The sequence below is a fragment of the Vanessa atalanta genome, chromosome 7 (genome assembly GCF_905147765.1).
Source record: "Vanessa atalanta chromosome 7, ilVanAtal1.2, whole genome shotgun sequence".
In the NCBI taxonomy this organism is placed as follows: domain Eukaryota; kingdom Metazoa; phylum Arthropoda; class Insecta; order Lepidoptera; family Nymphalidae; genus Vanessa; species Vanessa atalanta.
In genome coordinates, this window is record NC_061877.1 from 9,632,200 (window position 1) to 9,652,625 (window position 20,426).

Below are 20,426 nucleotides of genomic sequence, written 5' to 3' on the forward strand. Positions count from 1 at the left end.
AAAAGTAAATATTTGCAAAACGAAAAAATGGTGTATAGTGTTATGAACGATTAATATTTTTTTGGAGATTATATGGAGTATTTATATTATTTATATTTGAATCTACCAATAAGATAAGCAAGTACAAATCGTAGACTGTTACAGCAAGGAATATAAAAATACTTAAGTACAAGTGAATTATAAAACATAACTTAATAATTAAATCGAATTAAATAATTTGAAAAAAAAAAAACACGAAATAGTCAAAATAGAATCACAGATCAAAAATAAATAAATATTAAAGTATAAATGTAAACACTAAACTAAATAAAATTAATAATTGAATATGTTAAAGTGATTTCATTCGCTTAGGTGAAGAGTTTCCGAAATCTTCTAAGCTGAACTGGATTGCATATCATATCTTATAATTGTATTTAAATGCCACTATATTGCACATCTGCTTATTATCTTTATAAATATTAGACGGGAATAAATGTGTAACACGTTCACACACTTGTACTACAAACGCTATGTACCTACTCAATTTATCGCGTCATTACTTGCAAGATTATTCTAAGTGCCTTTAGATTCCTGTGTTAAGATTTGCAAAGTGCAATTGCTTTGCTTTCATTGCGTAGATAGGCGGACTGGCAAATTAGCCGCCTAATGGTAAGTGGTCACCATTGCCTGTAGACATTTGCGCCGTAAAAAAAAAATCTTTCCTTACATCGCCAATGCGCCACCAACCTTGGGAACTGACATGACTGAGTACTGTCGGTATTGTTGTGGTCCGGTTTGAAGGGTGAGTGAGTTATTGTAACTACAGGCACAAGGGATTATAATATCCTAGTTCCCAACTTGGTGGCGCATTGGCGATGTAAGGAATGTTTAATATATCATACAGCGCCATTGTCTATGGGCGATGGTAACCACTTACCATCAGGCGGTCCTTTTGCTCGACATTTATCATAAAAACTCATTCTTTATTTTTTATTCACTTATAAGTATCTAAATATTTGGCGGTAAATTATCTGAGTGGGTGGTACCTACCCAGACGAGCTTGCACAAAGCCCTACCACCAAGTAAATAGCTATATTAATATAATTGAATGTTTGTTTTTAGATTGTTTTTAGCACAATTGATTTTCAACTGTCGGCACTTGAGTGCGCTCCTCTCATTTACAAACGACAAAAGATTTAACCAAAGTACTCGTTATAAGCTGCTTGGAACACTGTCGAGAATGCTAGCAAAATTTTATCCCTAAATTGATATTATTTAGTCTGTTAGAAATCATTACTTGCAGCAGTTATTAAGAGATGTTTTTTTCCTTGTTAATTCTTATAGGAAATTGGAGCACAAATTAACAAAACATATTGCTTTTGATAACTTCATTCGAAATATTTATTATTAGAATACATGTTTACTAAATATATATAATATTAATACATAATTATAGCAATTTATTTGAAAGTATTAAAGCATTTAACATTTTTAATAAAGATGCAACATTCATAATTAACGTAATTTTAATATTTAAATTATTAACTACAGCTGCAACATAATTCAAGCTCGACTGACACAAAAATATTTTTTAACGAAGTTGTAGAAGAACTGTTAGAGCGCTGTATGATGTTTTCACTATCTAAAAAAAAATAAGATAAAAGAGTTTCGTGAATAGTTTAACGTATTTCTTCTAAGCCTACAAATAGATAATTTAAAACCTTCCCTTATAATTATATATAATTAATTATATTGACTAAAATGCTTATGCTAAGAAAGGGTCGATGAAGTTTGGATATGGAAAAGATTTAAATGAATTTCACGGCACTACTGACTTTCTTTTATGATTTTGTATTTGTAATCATCGTCTTTTCGTCGGGAGTCGAACCTCACACGTACTTAAATTATATAAAACAAAAGAATATCGTTTTTTTTATATCTCTAACGTAAAAAAACATAAATATTATCATGGATTATGTTCCATATTAAAAATAAATAGCCTTTGCTTGTTCAAACATAGACATCAATAAGAAATGTTGCTGGTTCTATTTGTCTATTTACCGATACCAAGTTGTTCTTACATTTGCATACGCTTCCAAAGAGAGATCGTACATGCCTCCAGCGGAAAGTCCAGTGGGCTTGTGAGCACGAGCAAGTATTAGTAAAATAGAGGTTCGTACCCCCGGCGCCATTACGATACCGTTCTCCCATCCCGAACAATATACTGCTTCACTTATACTTTGACTCTGAATTATAAATATAAAAGAAAATATATTAAAACCCTTACTTAAGAAGTGTTACAATTGTACACGAAAATAAAATATGTTTTAAATCAAATTAGGATTCAAATCACAGTTAATGTCCGTATTGTATCTGATGTAATGAAACATTATTCTTATTTGTATTAAAACAAGCAAAACTGTTTTAGTATATATATAGTGTACTAGTTGGTCCTAAGGTATTAGGCATAAAAAAGTAGCCTATGTCCTTCCTTGGAGTTCAAGTATGCTTCATACGAAATTTTATCAAATGCAATTCAGTGGACTGGCCGTGAATGATCAACAGATAGACAGACAACGTTTATTTCGTTTTTATAACAATAGCATACAACGTCTCTTATTAATTATATTCTTACACCTTCGCTGAAATACGCTGCAATTTTTGAAATAAGTAATACATGAAGAATTATAGTTTTGTAGTTTTTTTTTCTTTAGGGAACGTCTCCTCGCTTATAATACGTAGTTAATGTATATGGTCATACCTGAATCTTTATCTCTTCGCACCATCTACATATTATATAAAGAACGAACATATTGTATCCGAGATAAAACAGGCTCATAAGTCCTTTCGTCATATTGACATCCACCGACTGAACAAAAATACAAAATATATTTTAAATTTCGCACAAACAAATTTCGTCCGTGATTAATATTAACTACGCAAAATGTGCAAGAAATAGTGTATAAGTATTATTTTAAAAAAAAAAACATTTTTAATAACAACAGGATGCTTACCGTCGTGACTTGAAAGCTTATGGAACAAATTAGTGTTGTACTAGTCGCCAGCTGAATCAACATGGGTATACTCATTAAATCGCGAAGTTTCAATGTATTCCTAAGAAAATGTCACAAAAAAAACGTTAATTATATAAAAAGTAGCAGCGGCTTGGCCAAGGCTTCGAGCTTATTTCACCAAACTGCTCGAATGAGAATTACACACATTTGACAGAATGTTACCCGATACCGTTAACTTTAACGATATCCAAAAGCCTAAAATATGTTATATGACATTAAATGAAGGTTTATTCGTCGTAAGTTATACGTTCAGGGGATCTACATTAATCCATAAGAAGTTTCCTTTTGCCATTGAATTTGGCAGCTATGATGTTATACAAAATTATTTGTCAGGATTGTCCAGATAGTTTGGAATTGAATAAATATTGACCGTAATTTGTCCAAAAAATATCCATGAATTTCGGCATGTGAAACTAATAATACCTAATAATGAACGGTTAAATAAACATGAAATTGTTGATGCAATAGAATCATAATTTCTAAAGGTAAGTCCAAGTCTTACAAGAAACATCAAATTATAAGTAAAACTCAGAAATAGATACCACTTAAATCTTGATTATTTTAAATTGTCCAGTAATTTTGAAAGTATTTACTTCTTCCTAAATGGTTTCAGTGCAATATCAAAAAATTGTGAAAGGTGTCTTTTCTTAAAGTATACATAGAGTAGGAGATATTATACTTACAGTAATATGAGCGTATGTTGATCCACCAAATTACCTAATCTACTCTTGTAGACTCGAGTAAATTCCTTATTCAAATGTAAATTGTTCGTATCAATATCTAAAAAAGTAGTTGCAGTTTAAATGCTGCAAAATCATTCACCTCAATCATTGACCTTATTTGTCAATTAACCTACCTTTAAAATTACTTTGGCAATCGTTTAATATGTTCTTGAAACAGTCGTTAAGTATGGAAAATTGACAGAGTAAATGCATTAAGTGAGCTTGTACGATGAGATCATTTGTCATAACAAAATAACATATTAAGGAAAAAACTATCAATGTAGAGATGTAGGTGATCGTGTATAGAACGGGTGTTCTATAATCAAATGGTAATCGAACAGACACCATTAAATTGTACTCCAGGTCGTCCATAATAGGGTAGATTTGCCTAGAAAATTATAATGATAATGTTAATTTGTTCTAAATATCGGAAACCTTAGTTATTTTTTCTAATTCATATGAATCTTCACTTAATTACAATAATGAAAATACCATGCAATAACAGTGCAAGTTCCTATACCCAACAGCAATTTTAACCACGTGTCGTTCCTTGTCCGCCAGGTTTCCAATATATTTTTCCTCTTTTCAGTCGATAAATCAAAGTTCCCTGACTCCATGGAAGATGCAAGACTTTTGAATACGTGTCTATTGGAAGTCTAAAATTTAATATTACTTAAAGTGACTTAGTAATAAGACATTAAAAACTCTTATGAACGTCCTTTACATTTATCTAGCAGACAGGAGGCAACTACTGTTAGCAACAAAATAATTTCCTTTTTTAGTTAAGGTTCCCAAGAGTTCCGAATGGATCTTCAAATTTGATTTGAAATGTTTAAACAACAACAAAGATTGGCAAAATAATTGATCAAATTACTGTAATACACTTTTTGCAAGAATACCCCAAATTAAATCCCATGCTCTATTTAACACTTACACCATCAAAATAGCAATTAAACAAAATCAGGTATTGAAAGTGCTAAAGAAGTTCTGTGTAGAGTGTAGCTTTGTATGTGACAAATAACAGCTTCCACGCCATTACTCCCGGCCTAGGGTCTAGTCACCGATCAAGGTTCTAGAACAGCTTAAAGCAGCACATATCCAGGCTATGAAGGATACAACCGAGCTACTTAAGTGGAAGGTGTTCCGGTCGTAAAAAACACTCCGGCAACGTGGAGCAGGAGTGTGCTGTATTGTTTTTCAAGAAATCAAAGTATGTCATGATCCTTTTTCTTATAATACACTACCTTACTTACTCTTCAAACCGAAATAATAATTATTAAACAGAGTAGTCAATTTTATAATAAATTTACTGACGAATGAATAAATTGTGAATGAGCTTAGTCGGAAGACTGTTTATTTACTTACTTTTTATTTATTTTTAATGATTTTGAAAACCCGAAGCTGCAGAGAAGGCTAAATTGCTTATTCATTTTGGACAATTCTGTATATATATTTAAGACCATAATATTCATAATTATATATTAAGTTTAACGTTAAAAAAATATTTAAAGAAGATTTACCAGTACTCTGTACTTGCAAAAAGCACCCAATTGTATCAAGATAATGTTAATTGCATCTATAATTCCATCGATAGTCCAAGTAATACTGAAGAAGTTCCAGAATTCAGAGCATACGAGCAACGCTAACAGTGTCTTCGCAGTAGTACTGTATATCCAATAAGGCACACTGTAGTCAGAAGTTGAAAGACCTAAAAAAATATTTATTACATTTTTGGGAAAGATATTTAAAATACAGGACTCATGTTTATTATTATTAAAGATGTATTCAAATAAAATAAGTTTTATGATTAATTCAAATTTATCAACCGAAAATATACGTGACGCGATAAATATATTCGAAAAATTGTATTTCGAGATCTCCACTTGCTGATTTTATAGCATCGGTGTCTGTGAGTTTTTTCCATATTGAATTTAAAATCTTCATTTTAGTTAATTTACTTGGTCTATATTTTATCGCACTGAGGCGATACAGCTCGTATAATGTAGTATAGCCTACGAAAATTGAGTTTAAATAGTCCATGGTTCGTTTCCATATGCATCAAATTTTTCAGCATAAAATGTTGTAATGTAATATAATATTAATAAAGACTTTTAAATAATTTTTAATACAATATTATATGAAGAAAATAAGCACAAATTAAACAAATTTGCCTTAAATTATCAAATGTTTCTGAAATTCTAACCCTGTAAATTCCGATATGAAAGGAAATGGTACTGAAGGCCAATTATTCTGCTAAAGTATAATAGTTATGATACGTTTATGATTCTATCCCGATCCAACTTCGACTATTCCTCGCAAAAAGAAACCTCAGCTTAACTTAACTGTGGGCCATTTCTACTTATTTATATAGGTTAGAATATGATTCCGATTATATTTCAATCTAACTTCGACCGAACTGCAATTGAATCGTTGTGTTAGTAGAATGGGAAAACGTATGAATGGCTACGATTACGTTTCGAATGAATTGCGATAGTGAATTTTTTTACTAGGATTGGTACTCTGCTCCACACAAGTCCTTAAGACTCACATTTGACAAATTATTTTTTAATTTCAAAATAGAAACCATTTTTTTCTATCATCAAAAGTTTCAACATAAAGGATTTCGGTTTGCCTTTTAAACAGTTTAAAAGGCACTTTTCATTTTCACAAAAGAGTTGCAATTCGTCGATGACAATGGAAACAAATAATGAAATCACTGAAACCGTTATTAAATTTCAATCGTATTAATCATTCAGGGCGGTTAAACTCGTTTGGACAGTGCATGGTCGTCATCATTATTCATGAAAGACCAGCGATTCATTTGTTATTCATTCATGAGAACTGTTGCAGGCTTTCCAGGTTTCGAATGAGATTTCCATTTTATTTTATTAAAACTCACCTCTTAAGTACTTGCTGTTTTCGCATTGAAAGGTCGTAAATAAATGTTAAATATTTGTGAATTTATTGATTTTTTTTATTCATTTATCTTAGTAGTTTAAACTCAATTAAAATCGGAGATAGCTTAGCAAAAAAAAAAAAAAATTGAGAAATTAATTGAAAACTACAATTTCATCAAAGAATATTTTGAATATTTTATAGATTAAAGTTTAGTAAGTAAGTAGTAACAAAATAATTTTTTTTTTTTTTTCAGTTAATAATGAACATTCGTTTTGCATTTTGCAATTTTGTTCCAATGATTGACTTGGAAGACTATATTTATACGAATAACTAAAGACAAAACTATATGTAAATGATTATTAAAATTTTGATATATTTGCTAATATTTTATTTATTACATAAGTATTCGTTTACAACTAATTCTGCTGAAGTCTTCGCAAAACTGTAACAGCTGAATAGGACGTCTTCACCAACTGTAAAACAAATAAGTTATTTTTTAATCTCACAAATAGAATTTTATTTTTAACTGACATTAAAAAAAGGTGATTCTCAATTCTATTGATTATTTTTATGTCTTTTTACATAAGAACTTCGTCATTTATAAGTAGAATTGGAAAAATATTTTCGAATCTACATATTCTCAGATTAGTCCCGCTTTCATCAAAATCCAGTTGGTACTGATAGGATTTATGAAGAATTGAGGTATGAACTCCTCAATTACTCAAAATATTCATCAAGAAAGTATCATTTGGTGAAGTATAATAGACCAAGAAGACCACAGACAGCCACTGAAGTCGGTTTTGCTTATAAAATATGAGTAATGAAGTGTTTATTACAAAACAAACAAAAGAAAAAGAATCTACAAATGAAACCAACCGTTACTAACTAGTTTCGTTATTGACAATATTATTGAAATTAAGAAAAGATCAATACAACATCTGCACGTCTAGAAAGAAAATGCTTTGATTCACGTGCTCAAGTAGCTATGAACAGAAAGAAAGTACGTACTTCAGGCCTCTAGAAGCTTCTATTTCATATCGAAGTTTATTGGATTTAACAATTTCAGCTGAAAATGTGTAAGAAAGAAATATTAACCGGTCGGTAAATATATATCTAGTATATCGGAAATCTAAACAAATTATTCAAATGTATATTAGCATATAAATATATCTTTATTCCGAAAAGTATGAATATTTTTTCACATTTTCCTTATACTGAGAAGTGAGAACGGAACGACTATCATTAATGATATCTCAAAAATATTTTATACTTAATTTTATTACAAAGTACATTTAGTTGACGCACAAAAAATATTATCGGCTCGTAACTGGTTTCACTAAATGGCAGTTTCCGTTAGCTAAATATGATTTAAGATGACGTAATACAATCTTTATTGTATTTGATCGTGTATCAAATATTATCCACTTGATAGAGATATACTTTTTTAACAATTAATCTAAATTCTATCCAATTACAACTTGAACTGAATTATTTTATTAATACTACATAGAGTAAAGTTTTAAAAAAATGTAATAATTAATCTACAACAATTGTTTTAATATTGACATACACAACCAGTAAAATTGAGTTACTATTAAGATATAGATAAAAATAATAATTATTAATATTTATCCTCTGACTAAGCATTGAGCTTGTACTAGATGCGGGTTCGACAGTAGTCGACAGGAGAGACAATGTCTAAGACTTGCGACTGCGACCTATGACTTTTACATCGCTTAGTAGCCCGAGAGCCGTTGACCTATACGAACGACTCCAAATTTAAAATTTGCTTTTGAGAGCCTACTTCAATAAAATTTATTTTATTATATATGTGAATAAATACAGTGGTATATGAGGCTAGTGACAAATCGAACAAGCCTCCGGCGGTGAGGACGAGCGGCTTGCGAGCGCGAGTCGCGATCAGCAGCAGGCGTGCGCCCACTCCTCGTGTCGCAGTCAGACCCCTCTCCCAACGCGCACAGTAAACTGAATTAGCGATATTTTCACTCTGAAAAATAATATTTACGGTTATTATTTATAAATTCAATTTAATATTAATATATCGTAATAATATGGATTTATACAAAATGTAAATATGTTTATATATTATATTTGTACCCCAAACCGAATTTCACTGACGAAGCCAACGGCCAATCCCAAGGACATATGATAACTCCATAGTGTATTAATGAACAGCACAATTGCTCAACTAATTATAAGAGTTATGAGGCCTAAAAATGCTAGACGAACGAATCGCGGGTAGATTGTCGATTCCCTAGACATGAAAAGAGGACAGACCGAAGACAAACGGCTATAATAGACAATATTTCTATATCATTTTACCAAATTATATTAGTTTTATAACTAGTTAGCACTTGGAAGGGCTCTGCCGGTTCATATGCCTCTTATATAATAATAACTTATAGTACCTGTAATTTGATCTCATCACACCACTTGCAGAAAATAGACAACTCGAATAGGTTGTACATCAAATAGAGGAGACTCATGAAAAACTTTACATTGTTCGGTCCAGCCGTCTGTAAAATGACAACGACGGTGTAATCGCTTTAGAAACAGTCGAAGAGTAAAATTAAAGTTCGGATAAAACCATTCGAATCCAATTCCTTTTTCCAATTCGATTTAAAGCGAACTCCTTTGATGAATATAAATGTATTTTAAGCTTTTTTATAATACTTATAAAGGAGCTACTCAAAGTATAAATATGTAGATATAATTAATACTTTAAAGTATTAGTGAGCTCGAAGATGCATAAGCTCCTTCTTAACTTTCTTTAAAAAAGGAGAGAAGACCTTAACTGAACAGTAGAACATTAATCAAGGAAACTAACGATTTTTACTTTGCTTTACTTTTGACGTTTACTTTTGCGATAGCAAATGTTTGTGTAACGTGACTTGAAAATAACAAGAAGTATGTCCATACTAATGTAAAGTTAAGAAGTTTACTTACTCTTGTAGCTTGATAACTAACAAAGCATATGAGCATTGCGCTCGCCGCCAGCTGTCCCAACATTGGCATACTTAACGAGTGCTTCAGTTCCATTGTGTTGCTAAACACAAAACAAACTTAAGTAAGAACAACAGATGAATTCTAAAGAGTAAACGCCAAATAACAGTACTCTGTATTGTTGTGTTCCGCTTAGAAGGGTGAGCCAGTGTAATCATAAGCACAAGGGACATAACATCTTAGTTCCCGAGGTTAGTGGCGCATAGGTGACGTAAGGAATGGTTAATATTTCTCACAGCGCCTTTCTCTATGGGCGGTGGTGACCACTTACCATCAGGTGGCCCATATGCATTACTGGAAAATCTTAAGATTTACCATAGTTCAAGCTTTTGCAGTAACATATATATTGTATATAAATAAATATATATAATAAAATAATTTCTTATATATATATAGATTTTTTTCCTTACAAATCTAGTAAATGAGAATTCCAAGTCATTTGGTGCAAGGGTCAAATTAAGTACGGTTGAAGTAATTAATGAAACGAAAATAATACCTAAAGCCCTGGTCGTCTGGTCGTAACAGCAAAACAATTAATTGAATTTGTCGGATATATTACAAATTACACATGATGTCATGCATTTATTCTTACTTTCATACACACTTCACCTGTGAGGGGTGAGAGACGCGGCGGTCGTTAGTCACGTTATAAGGTTATAACCTATCTATATTCCAAATTTAAATCTAAATTCTTCCAGCTGTTTTTGCGTCATTGAGTAAACATGACTAAGCATAAATCTTTTAATTTTAATGTGAGTTGGATTATTGTATTATACGAAAACCGGTGAAATTAAAGTTCACTCGAGCGGAACCAGGGCGGATTAGCAATTTCTCCTTCCACAAATTATTTTATAGACCTGGAAGCATATTGCATATACAAGTCACAACAAACGTCTCTATCAGGTGTATTGAAATCGGACCAAACCTGATTTTTTTTTATTTCGTATATGATGATAAGTGTTCACAACTGCCAATATTTATTGGTACGGTTAGAAATATTAATTAATCCTCATATTACCAATGTGCCTATAGTTACACTGGCTCACTCATCCTTCTTATCGGAACACAACAATACTATGTAAGGTTTTGCGGTAGAATAAAGTGGTACCTACTCAGACGGGCTTGCGCAAAGCCCGCCTGGGACCAAGGGAATAGGAATCTGACAAATCTTTAAGCATTAATGAGGAACGGACGAATATACTCTTGTGTATTTAATATTAGTAGATAACATTCACTGTAGTTTTAATATATGTATTTTAGTTTTATAACTTGATATTTGATACTTAAAACCAGTCCGTGACGTCGGCGTCGTATTTTGATTTTCAGAGCGCTCAACATTAATTAACAATGTTGGAATCTATTATTCTAGTACTCTCAAGGGCTACCTTTGGGATACGAAGGGTTTTGAATCGCGTTTATTTTCATTTGTCTGGTAATTGATAATATTTAATTCATGTATATAAATTTAAAGTTATAAAATAATGTAAATTTACGTAAGGCAGATAATTTTGTAAACATATAGCGTTGGTTGGGTTTTGCTTGCATTCTTGGGTAGATACCACGCTTATCATTTTCTTTCTAGGTTCTACCTAACAACAATACATTTTATTGTATTGTCTGTATAAGAAATGTTTTATATTTCTTATCTACATTGCCGTTGTCTATGACATTCCGTTAAGTTGCCCATCTGCACATTCCCTTTTCCTATCACAAATAAAAATAAAACTAATTGTCTTTATCATTCCCATAGATATCAGTTGATGACGATAATTGTCTTTTTTTTTGTATTTATTTAAATAAAATGCATTTTATTTGACTAGTAAATAGCTCCTACTTACCTTTACGTGAATATTTTAAAAACAATAAATAATTACTTTAAAATAAATTTGTGTTGCTCCACCAAATCGTTCAGCCTATTTAAGAATTTCTCTCTAAATTGATCTGTACTAATAATATGTCTTTCATCCTTTCCTGAAAAAATAAAAACTTTAAAATTCCATAGATATATATAAAAATATATAAATATATACATAAAAAATAAACTCCCAAAGTGTTTACCTAATTAAAAGTGCAAGTGACAGAAATGACACACATTAACTAAACAATAAATTGACAGAATAAAATAACGCTTCACAGGTTCTTACTATTTTTGTCTCCAATGCAATCGTCAATAATGCCTTCGAAGCAATCTCCTAATACGGTATACTGACACAACAGGTGCATCAAATGCGCCTGCATTATGAGATCGTTGACCATTACGAACAGAGAGGCATAATTAAATGTTATGAGCACTATGATATAAAAGATCGGGAAACGAATCGGCGTTTGGTATTCAAAAGGGAAGCGTGCTGATACCATCAGATTGTAATCTATGTCGTCCACTAAAGGGTAGATGTGCCTGTAAACGTTCAATAGCATCAATCACGTAGAACGTGTGCAGGGATGAAAAGTTATACGTAAAAAATATTCTCACTGCCTGCCTAAAATATTGTTTATTGTATAAAATGTTATCGAGGCAAGTAAACACAGCTAGTTGTGGTCAGAACGAGTAAATCTTATCTAATCTAATTATTATTATTTTTTTAGTTCAGATCTAATAATTCGTGCTCGGTTTTGAAGGAAAATATCGTGAAGTAACCTGCTTGAGTCGGATGAAACTATCCCGCTTTGGAGTGGTGTAGTAAAACACGGTCCAAACTTCTCCCCAAGAGAAGCTGTTACTTAGTTTTATTTTTTCAACTACTTTGGGTTAATTATTATATTCTTTGTTATTCAAATAAATGTAGCTATTTTATTACTAACCACGCAGCTAGAGTACAAGAGCCCAGGAGGAGTAGTAGTTTTAAAAATCTCTCGTTCCTTTGAGACCAAAATCTAACCATTTCCTGTCGCCTCGGTGTCGATGTATCAAAGTAAGGCGACTCCATAGCCGAAGCAAGCTTTTTGTAAATTGTTTTATTTGCTCTCTGTAGTACAAGATAATTAAATAATTTGCTTTTTATTAAAAGAAAAAAAAATAACTAAAATTTTTGATATATATATCCTCCAAATTTTTTTGCAAAGATAAAACTGACCCAACTTTTATAATTCGGTATTGATTTATAATTCAGTAATTACGGCCACGAAAAATAGGGAGACCTAATTACAAAACAAGTGAAAGTTGAAATATGGCTATAATCATTATTGAATATTTAAGGAAAACGTGTATGAATTATCATAATTCGAGCATCTTTTTTTTTAATTTTATTTAAAAAAAAATATTTTTATTGAAAACACTTAAGCTCATCCATATTTATTAAAACCAAACAAAAAAATAACTTTGACGAATAAAGATGAAAAAGGAACGACTATGAATGTATTTACCTATTTATAGATACTACTTTATATATAGTAAACACTTGCCATATTTTGATATCTATATAGAGCAATGAAGTGCATGAGAGTAACATTAACGTTGTCTATGATGCCATCTAAGCTGGTAGACTTGCTTACGAGATGCCAAGCCTCGCAGCTTATCAAGAAACCGACCGCCAGCTTCAGGATCCCGCTATATATGCGATACTTTAAGGTGTTGTCCAAAAGAGCCCATCCTGGTAAAACAAAATATGTATACGTTAAAATTAATTTATTTAATAAATACAAATGAATACTTATGTAGGTATATCAGATTTAGAATAGTAGATGGTTGTATGGCCTATACTTCCTAAGCCTTGTGCGCAGTGCACGTATTGAATATAATACCAGTTTTTGATTGAAAGGCTTAAAAAACGACTGCCAAAATATTACCTGCAAAATACGTAACACGGTAAACAGATTCGAAAAACAATGTCTCTAATTTCCCGCTCGACTGTTCCAAGGCTTTGCATTGAGTTGACTTTGTCCACAAACGATGAAAAAATTCCATCTTTTCAGCAAATGTAGAGAAAAGGTTGTTTAAAGTAAGCTTTGCAAATAAAGCGCTTCTATTTATCCTTTGAAAACTTAGCGATTGTACGTTGATTTGTTTCCATTGCACGGTTTTTTTTCACATTTGATTTGTCAAATATTATTGTATATTATTAGCTCGACAAATAAGGCCACAGATTCTGAGCAGATATCAAACCCATTTGCTACTTCTATCTGGTCTGAGTCTATAAATTGCAAGAGTGTATAGTGTACCTCAGAAACCTTGTTAAGCCATTGGTCCTGGGCCTAAACTCTCTCCGGGTACGTCGAATTTGGCGTGCCATCGGATTTTGAGAGTGAAGGACTACGATATGTCCTGCTTAGTTAACTGGACTCCTTTGAGATTGGCTGCCGTGAGTACGTACGTATTTGACCAAATTTAATTTAAAAAAAAATTTTACTAAAAATTTACAGATTGAATATTACATCGAGGCTATACATATTTATTAACATACTAAGAAAAGGCATAAAAAATAAATCGAATCGGTCATGTCATTATCAAACATTTCGTGTCGAACCACATATGGTTTCAAATTTAAACTTAAAATATAAAATCAATACGTAACAATGGAAACAGAATAACAGTAATATTTAGCACTGCACGTTCCGTACACGTAATTATAAGGCGGTTGATTAAATACAAATCTGTTTGATGTGACCACATTAACCTCCTATGGCTGGCTCCCGATCGGCAAGTAAACAGAATGATTGATTACTTAATGGTATAAATGCACTGAGCTTACTAGAATAGTAATAATAAACCTCTTTTCTTTGATATGATCAACTATAATATAAGAAAATTCTATTTAAACGGTGATAATTATACATTATAAGGTGTTTCCCACATCTGATATGTAGATATATATTTCTTGTCTATTTTGTGTTTATTAATGCACAATAAAGAACATTGGTGCTGCATTATTACTACTACGAATTTATTATAAAATAACAATAGCGTTTACTCTTCTTCTTCGATTTCTTCCAGTGATAGTCCATCACTAAACGTGGATTGAATTGAATTCACTTGGTGGTAGGGCTTTGTGCAAGCGCGTCTATGTAGGTACCTACTACTCATCAGATATTCTACCGCCAAACAGCAGTACTTACTATTGTTGTGTTCCGGTTTGAAGGGTGAGTAAGCCAGTGTAACTACAGGCACAAGGGACGTAACATCTTGATTTCCCGCATTGATGATGTAAGGAATGGTTAATATTTCTTACAACGCTATTGTCTATGGGCGGTGGTGACCACTAACCATCAGGTGGCTCATTTTCTCGTCCACCTACCGATATTATAAAATAAATAAATCGTTAAATTTTTCTTCTAGATTCGGAGACGATAAAATTGCCGATATGTCTCTAACTATCTTTAAGCACTTTCCCCTGATCCTGATCTTGAGCACCGTTTCAATTAAAGTCGATTATATTATTATTAGATTAGTATTATTTATTTCTGAGAACAAGTACTGAACGATAGCGATGTCTTTCTTCCCAATTTTGGCCACGATGAACATTCTTAATGTATTATTATTATTGTAGACTACACATAAACTCATGGCTAGAGTACTATCTATTCTCTCACATCTCGTAATACGATCTCGTAATGGAAGGACTGGAGACAGTTTTTTACTTATAGTTCTATCTGCATTCTTAAATCAACGAGGCAGTTTCAAAGCTGAATGGCGCCATAATAAAGTTTTTATTGAACTTATATCAGAGGAGAAAATAGAAGAATTGAATAACTAATTAAATAAATACAACAAAAAAAGTAGGAAGATAATTAGAAGTACATCTGAAGCAATAGCCATCTTAGGTCTTAAGTGCCTCTAGCAAGATTTAAATTTTGCAATGTTTATGTACGAGCATAAGGAATGAAATATTTATAGCCAAGCTCTCATTTAATGTTAGAGGTGCTGTTTTATTTTGTGAGTGCACTTGTATTAATTGTATTCAATTTAATTATATTTGGGATCGCATAGAGTTTTGATTGTGTGTGTACCTATGTACAGCAGCCTGCTAATCCCCATATCAAAATATCTAATGTTATTTACTTTCAGACAAATATTATTCGAAGATTAGGAAAGGCGTACATTATTGTCTCATTATTGGCTACTTACTGCTTTATAACATAAGAAGGTCGTTGTTTAAATCGAGTAGTATACTTCTGAGCCCACTCACTTTACGTCATTTACGCTTATTACAGAAAGTCACTAAAGGACCTTTGTGAAAAAATTCACGTTGAAAAACACCTTTTGCCTTTCATGTAAAATATAAAAAGAAAATATAAATGATTATATGGTCTGATAAAATGATGTTTTAAGATTAGTGTATGGATGTTTAGATCAAAAATGCTACTAATTAATCTTTAATTAGTTAATTAAATTTGTCGTATTCAAACTGTCTTCTCAATATAATATTTCAAGTTAAAATTATATTATTCAGATTTTCATTTGTATCAAACGGCTCATTAATAAGTACCGTTTAGAATTAGTTGCGACCCGCGGCTTCGACCACGTTTTATTGATTGGTCGTCGGGTGTTTAGCACAAAAAATTAACGTATGTCCGCTCTTGGGGTTCAAGCTTGCTTCATACAAAATTTCCTCAAATTCGAGTTGCTTTCGAGAGAGGGAGAGGTGACTAAGAGTGCGTTTTGCATATTTATAAAATGATTTACAACGTACGAACAAAATATTCGTCAATTTATAAGTATAATATTAGTCGAATAAATTAAGTGAAATAATTTATGTATTTTTGAGATACGTACTGTTTTTAAAGGATAAGCTATTACAGAAAAATTAAAAATGGCCTTTTTTCCTTGTAAATTTAAAATACATCAGCAACACATGTCGAAGTTTCAATTACGAAAGACGACAAGTTTATCTTGCCCAGTTCGTGCTGTTTGAACACTCCCGAAATAAACATAGGACGGTTTTAATTCACGTAGTTATAAGCCGATGAGGAAACGCTGGAATGTAAACATTTCTGGCAAATATTGCGCATTTAATGTTCTCTACAACAATTTCTAATTTCAATAGTCTAGACCGATATATCGAAAAATTAATAAAGATATATGTATATGTTATACGGTGACATTGGCAGCGTCAGAAATTTTAACGATTCCTTACAACAACAATGCGCCACCAACCTTTTGAACCAAGATGTTATGCCCCTGTAGTTACATTAGCTAGATCATCCTTCAAACTGGACCACAACCATTGTTTGGCGGTAGCATATACCACGCACGAAGCAATAAGGGCTTAGTTAAAAACGTTTTTAACGGGTGTTTGGTTAAATTCTCTCTCTTTAATTCATAATTGACATGACATTCCGTAAATTCAAAAACATTTTGAGCATTCAAAGGAAGAAGTCAAAGATGGTGTAGCTATTTACCACTTAAATTGATAGTTATTTAATAAGTATTAATAAAGGTGTGACTTAGACATTACTTTACTGGCTTTTTCATAATATAAAATTTCTTCTTAGACAATAAAACGGAATAACGAATGATGACCTTTAATAGGAAGAAATAAATAATTAATAGCATTATCGTCGGTGCTTAGCTTCTGACTTAGGTCGCAAAATATCTTTCAAGATAATTTCCCATTCGGTGATTCAATAAAATGTTAGAAAACTACATTTTTCTGGGATGGAACTTGTAAACTAGATTTATTGCTCTTCTTAATGCTATAAAAATGTTTAAAAGTTGAGCTCTACTTTAAAATCTAAATTACTTTATAACTTGAGTAGTTAAAGTTTAATTAAAAAGCAAATTAAAATATAGATAAGATTTAATACAAAAGATTTTTACGAAATTTGAATATATCAAATAAAACATATTCATCATACGATGTAAAAACTTAGAGTATTTAAGAATGGCTTCAAGACTATTTATTTAATTAATTTAATAAGATAATCAAATCCCACTGTAATTATCTCTCCGGTTCTTCTCCCGTCCGGTTGACTTATTTTTCGATATAGTGGCTTTTTTTTTTGAAGTATCAATAAATTATCTCACTAAGAGGATAAAATATATTCAATGCCGGGCCATAGCATCGCTTAGTTTTAACAAATTACTATAAGTATGTACGAAAATATAAAAGTTTTTATTCTATTGTATTAATACACAAATATGTAATTTTGAAATATTTCACTTATTTAATAAGTAGTAGTAGTTTAATAAGTAGCAAGTAGGCAACCTGATTGTAAGTGGTTACCACCGCCCATAGACATTTACGCTGTAAGAAATAATAACCATTCCTTACATCACACCAATGTGCCACCAACCTTGGGAGCTAAAATATTATCTCCCTTGTGCCTGTAGTTACGCTGGCTCACTCACCTATCAACCCGGAACACAATACTAAGAATTGCTGTTTGGCGGTATAATATCTATTCAGTGTTTGTTACCTACCCAGACGGGCTTGAACAAAGCCCTACCACCAAGTAAATATGATAATATGATGAATGTGTAATAATTCTTAAAATATTTTTATAGCCAATGAAAACTCTAAATTTGCCAAAGTCGCGAGAAAATTTACATTAATTAAAGGTGTTTAACAAATTATTATATGTATGTTTTTGCTAATTAAAACTTGACTCAGTTGTTTTTCTATAAGACGATCATTTTACACAACGTTTAAATGATGAATCGTTATAATAGAAGACACCTTGCAAATTGCACCTTGAGAGGTGTAATAATTTACTTATAAAATGGGGAAAAATAACAAAGATATGAATACTTAACATTGAATCTTTACAAGTTGCTATATATTATATTAGTAAAAATTTGTACTTTAAATGTAAATAATAATACGTTTTAATAAACCCTTGTATATTTATTGTATTTTGGTTACAAGATAATTTTATAACTTAGACCAAAAAATAATAAGAGTAGGTTACATTAAAAAGTTGATCAATCACATAAAAAATGTAGATGAATTTCGAAATTTGATTTGCTTGCTCGAGTTGCTTGGCGAATCTTTGAATAGAAGGAAGTAAATAATAAGTATTTGATGATTAAAACACAATTAATAAACTTTCTCGTCCCTCATGTCCTCAGAATATTCCAAGGAACACTTTCGAAACTTGGAACGTTATTACGCTTTTAGCGTATATTAAGACGTCTCATTTCTTTACCTCAGTAAACTCGAAGTTGAACGTTAGTTTTGCCGTCATAACTGAGCTAACTTAATTTTAATAAAACACCTGCGTTTTACTAAGATTCATTAACGTAAATGTCGTTTAAGGTTTGATGTCCGTTTTATTTATTTAATTATTCCGCTTAGAGTAAAACGAGTTTTTATGATTTATAGTTTATTTCATTGAAATCAAGAGATAATATTGACTAGGAAGGACAATGGAACCCAATTTATGTTTTATTTTTTAAGTATAGAATGTCATATTTTTTTCTTTAATTTAAAGAATTTTCTATAATTAATTTAATTTTCTAACCTACAACAACAGATAAACGTGTCACATGTTGAAATACAGATAAATAATATTTATTAAAACGTAATTTCAAATCGATTTGTACAAACTACGAGCAAAGTAACACCATAACAGCAACTTTACGTCAACATGAAAAATACTTTAAAAAAATAATTACTGCAATTATAGTAACTGGTGTTTTTTTTTTAATTTTGTACAAATCGCATTGAGTTCTATAATAATATGCTTTAAAAACGAGTAATTTTTGATTACATAACTAAGATAAACTTATGCTGTATATACTTCAAGTAAATATTTATTCTTTATATTATGCTATATTGTCATAAATAGAATTAATATTTTTAACGAAATAAATATATAAGCTTAATTTTTTTTTTTTTTTTATAAATAAATTAAAAATATTGCTTTATTTTGTTTCAATACACATTAAAATAAATAAAATAAAATATTTTCTTGTGCTCGCATTGATTAAATATTAATGCTGATCTGAAATTAGATTCATTAAATATTGTTACAGTTTATTCACATATCTTGATATCTTATGTCAACTTATGTATGATAACATCGATTATTATAATATCGTGAATGTATTTTTTTTAACAGTTTTAATCAATCTTAATATTGCCGTATCATATAGCTAATGCTTATTTACACTACAACCTACAGCGCTAACTGACTTAAAACCATTTAAAATAAGTTTAATAAGTCTATTTACTTTTAAAACAACTTGTCATATTTATTGCACTTTTAGTAAATAATATTGATACTCACTACAAATAGATTAATCATAATTTATTACATTAGCAGCCTGTAAATTTCCCACTGCTGGGCTAAGGCCTCCTCTTCCTTTGAGGAGAAGGTTTGGAGCATATTCCACCACGCTGCTCAAATTCGGGTTGGAGGTATACACATGTGGCAGAATTTCGTTGAAATTAGACACATGCAGGTTTCCTCACGATGTTTGCCTTCACCGCCGAGGACGAGATGAATTATAAACACAAATTAAGCACATGAAAATTCAGTGGTGCCTGCCTGGGTTTGAACCCGAAATCATCGGTTAAGATGCACGCGTTCTAACCACTGGGCCATCTCGGCTATTTCATATCATAATTTATACATTTATTAAAATATTTAAATTAAACTAAATAGAATAACTTATCTTTATTTAATCTGTTTAACATGTTGTCATGAAAACCGCTTTAAATGTCATATATATAAAATATTTATACGCATTTGTCAGCTACTAAGATGAGCTATTGCGTAAAAATAAACTCGAAATTCAAAGCAGGACGTTATTATGTATGTCTGAGAGGGATACACGACAGTGACTACAATA

The 20,426-nt window shown here is 31.2% G+C and overlaps 1 protein-coding gene across 1 annotated transcript; it reads right to left on the bottom strand.

Annotated features, from left to right (window-relative positions):
* Nucleotides 1–1,570: 1,570 nt before the first annotated feature.
* LOC125065214 lies at nt 1,571–13,601 on the bottom strand. Its single transcript, XM_047672717.1, has 10 exons — nt 13,484–13,601; nt 13,100–13,287; nt 12,500–12,663; nt 11,832–12,095; nt 3,910–4,163; nt 3,737–3,833; nt 2,994–3,093; nt 2,741–2,848; nt 2,061–2,225; nt 1,571–1,621 (listed from the first exon to the last, which is right to left on the bottom strand). The coding sequence occupies exons 1-10, from the start codon at nt 13,599–13,601 to the stop codon at nt 1,571–1,573; spliced, it is 1,509 nt and encodes a 502-aa protein (XP_047528673.1).
* Between the last annotated feature and the right edge of the window lie 6,825 nt (nt 13,602–20,426).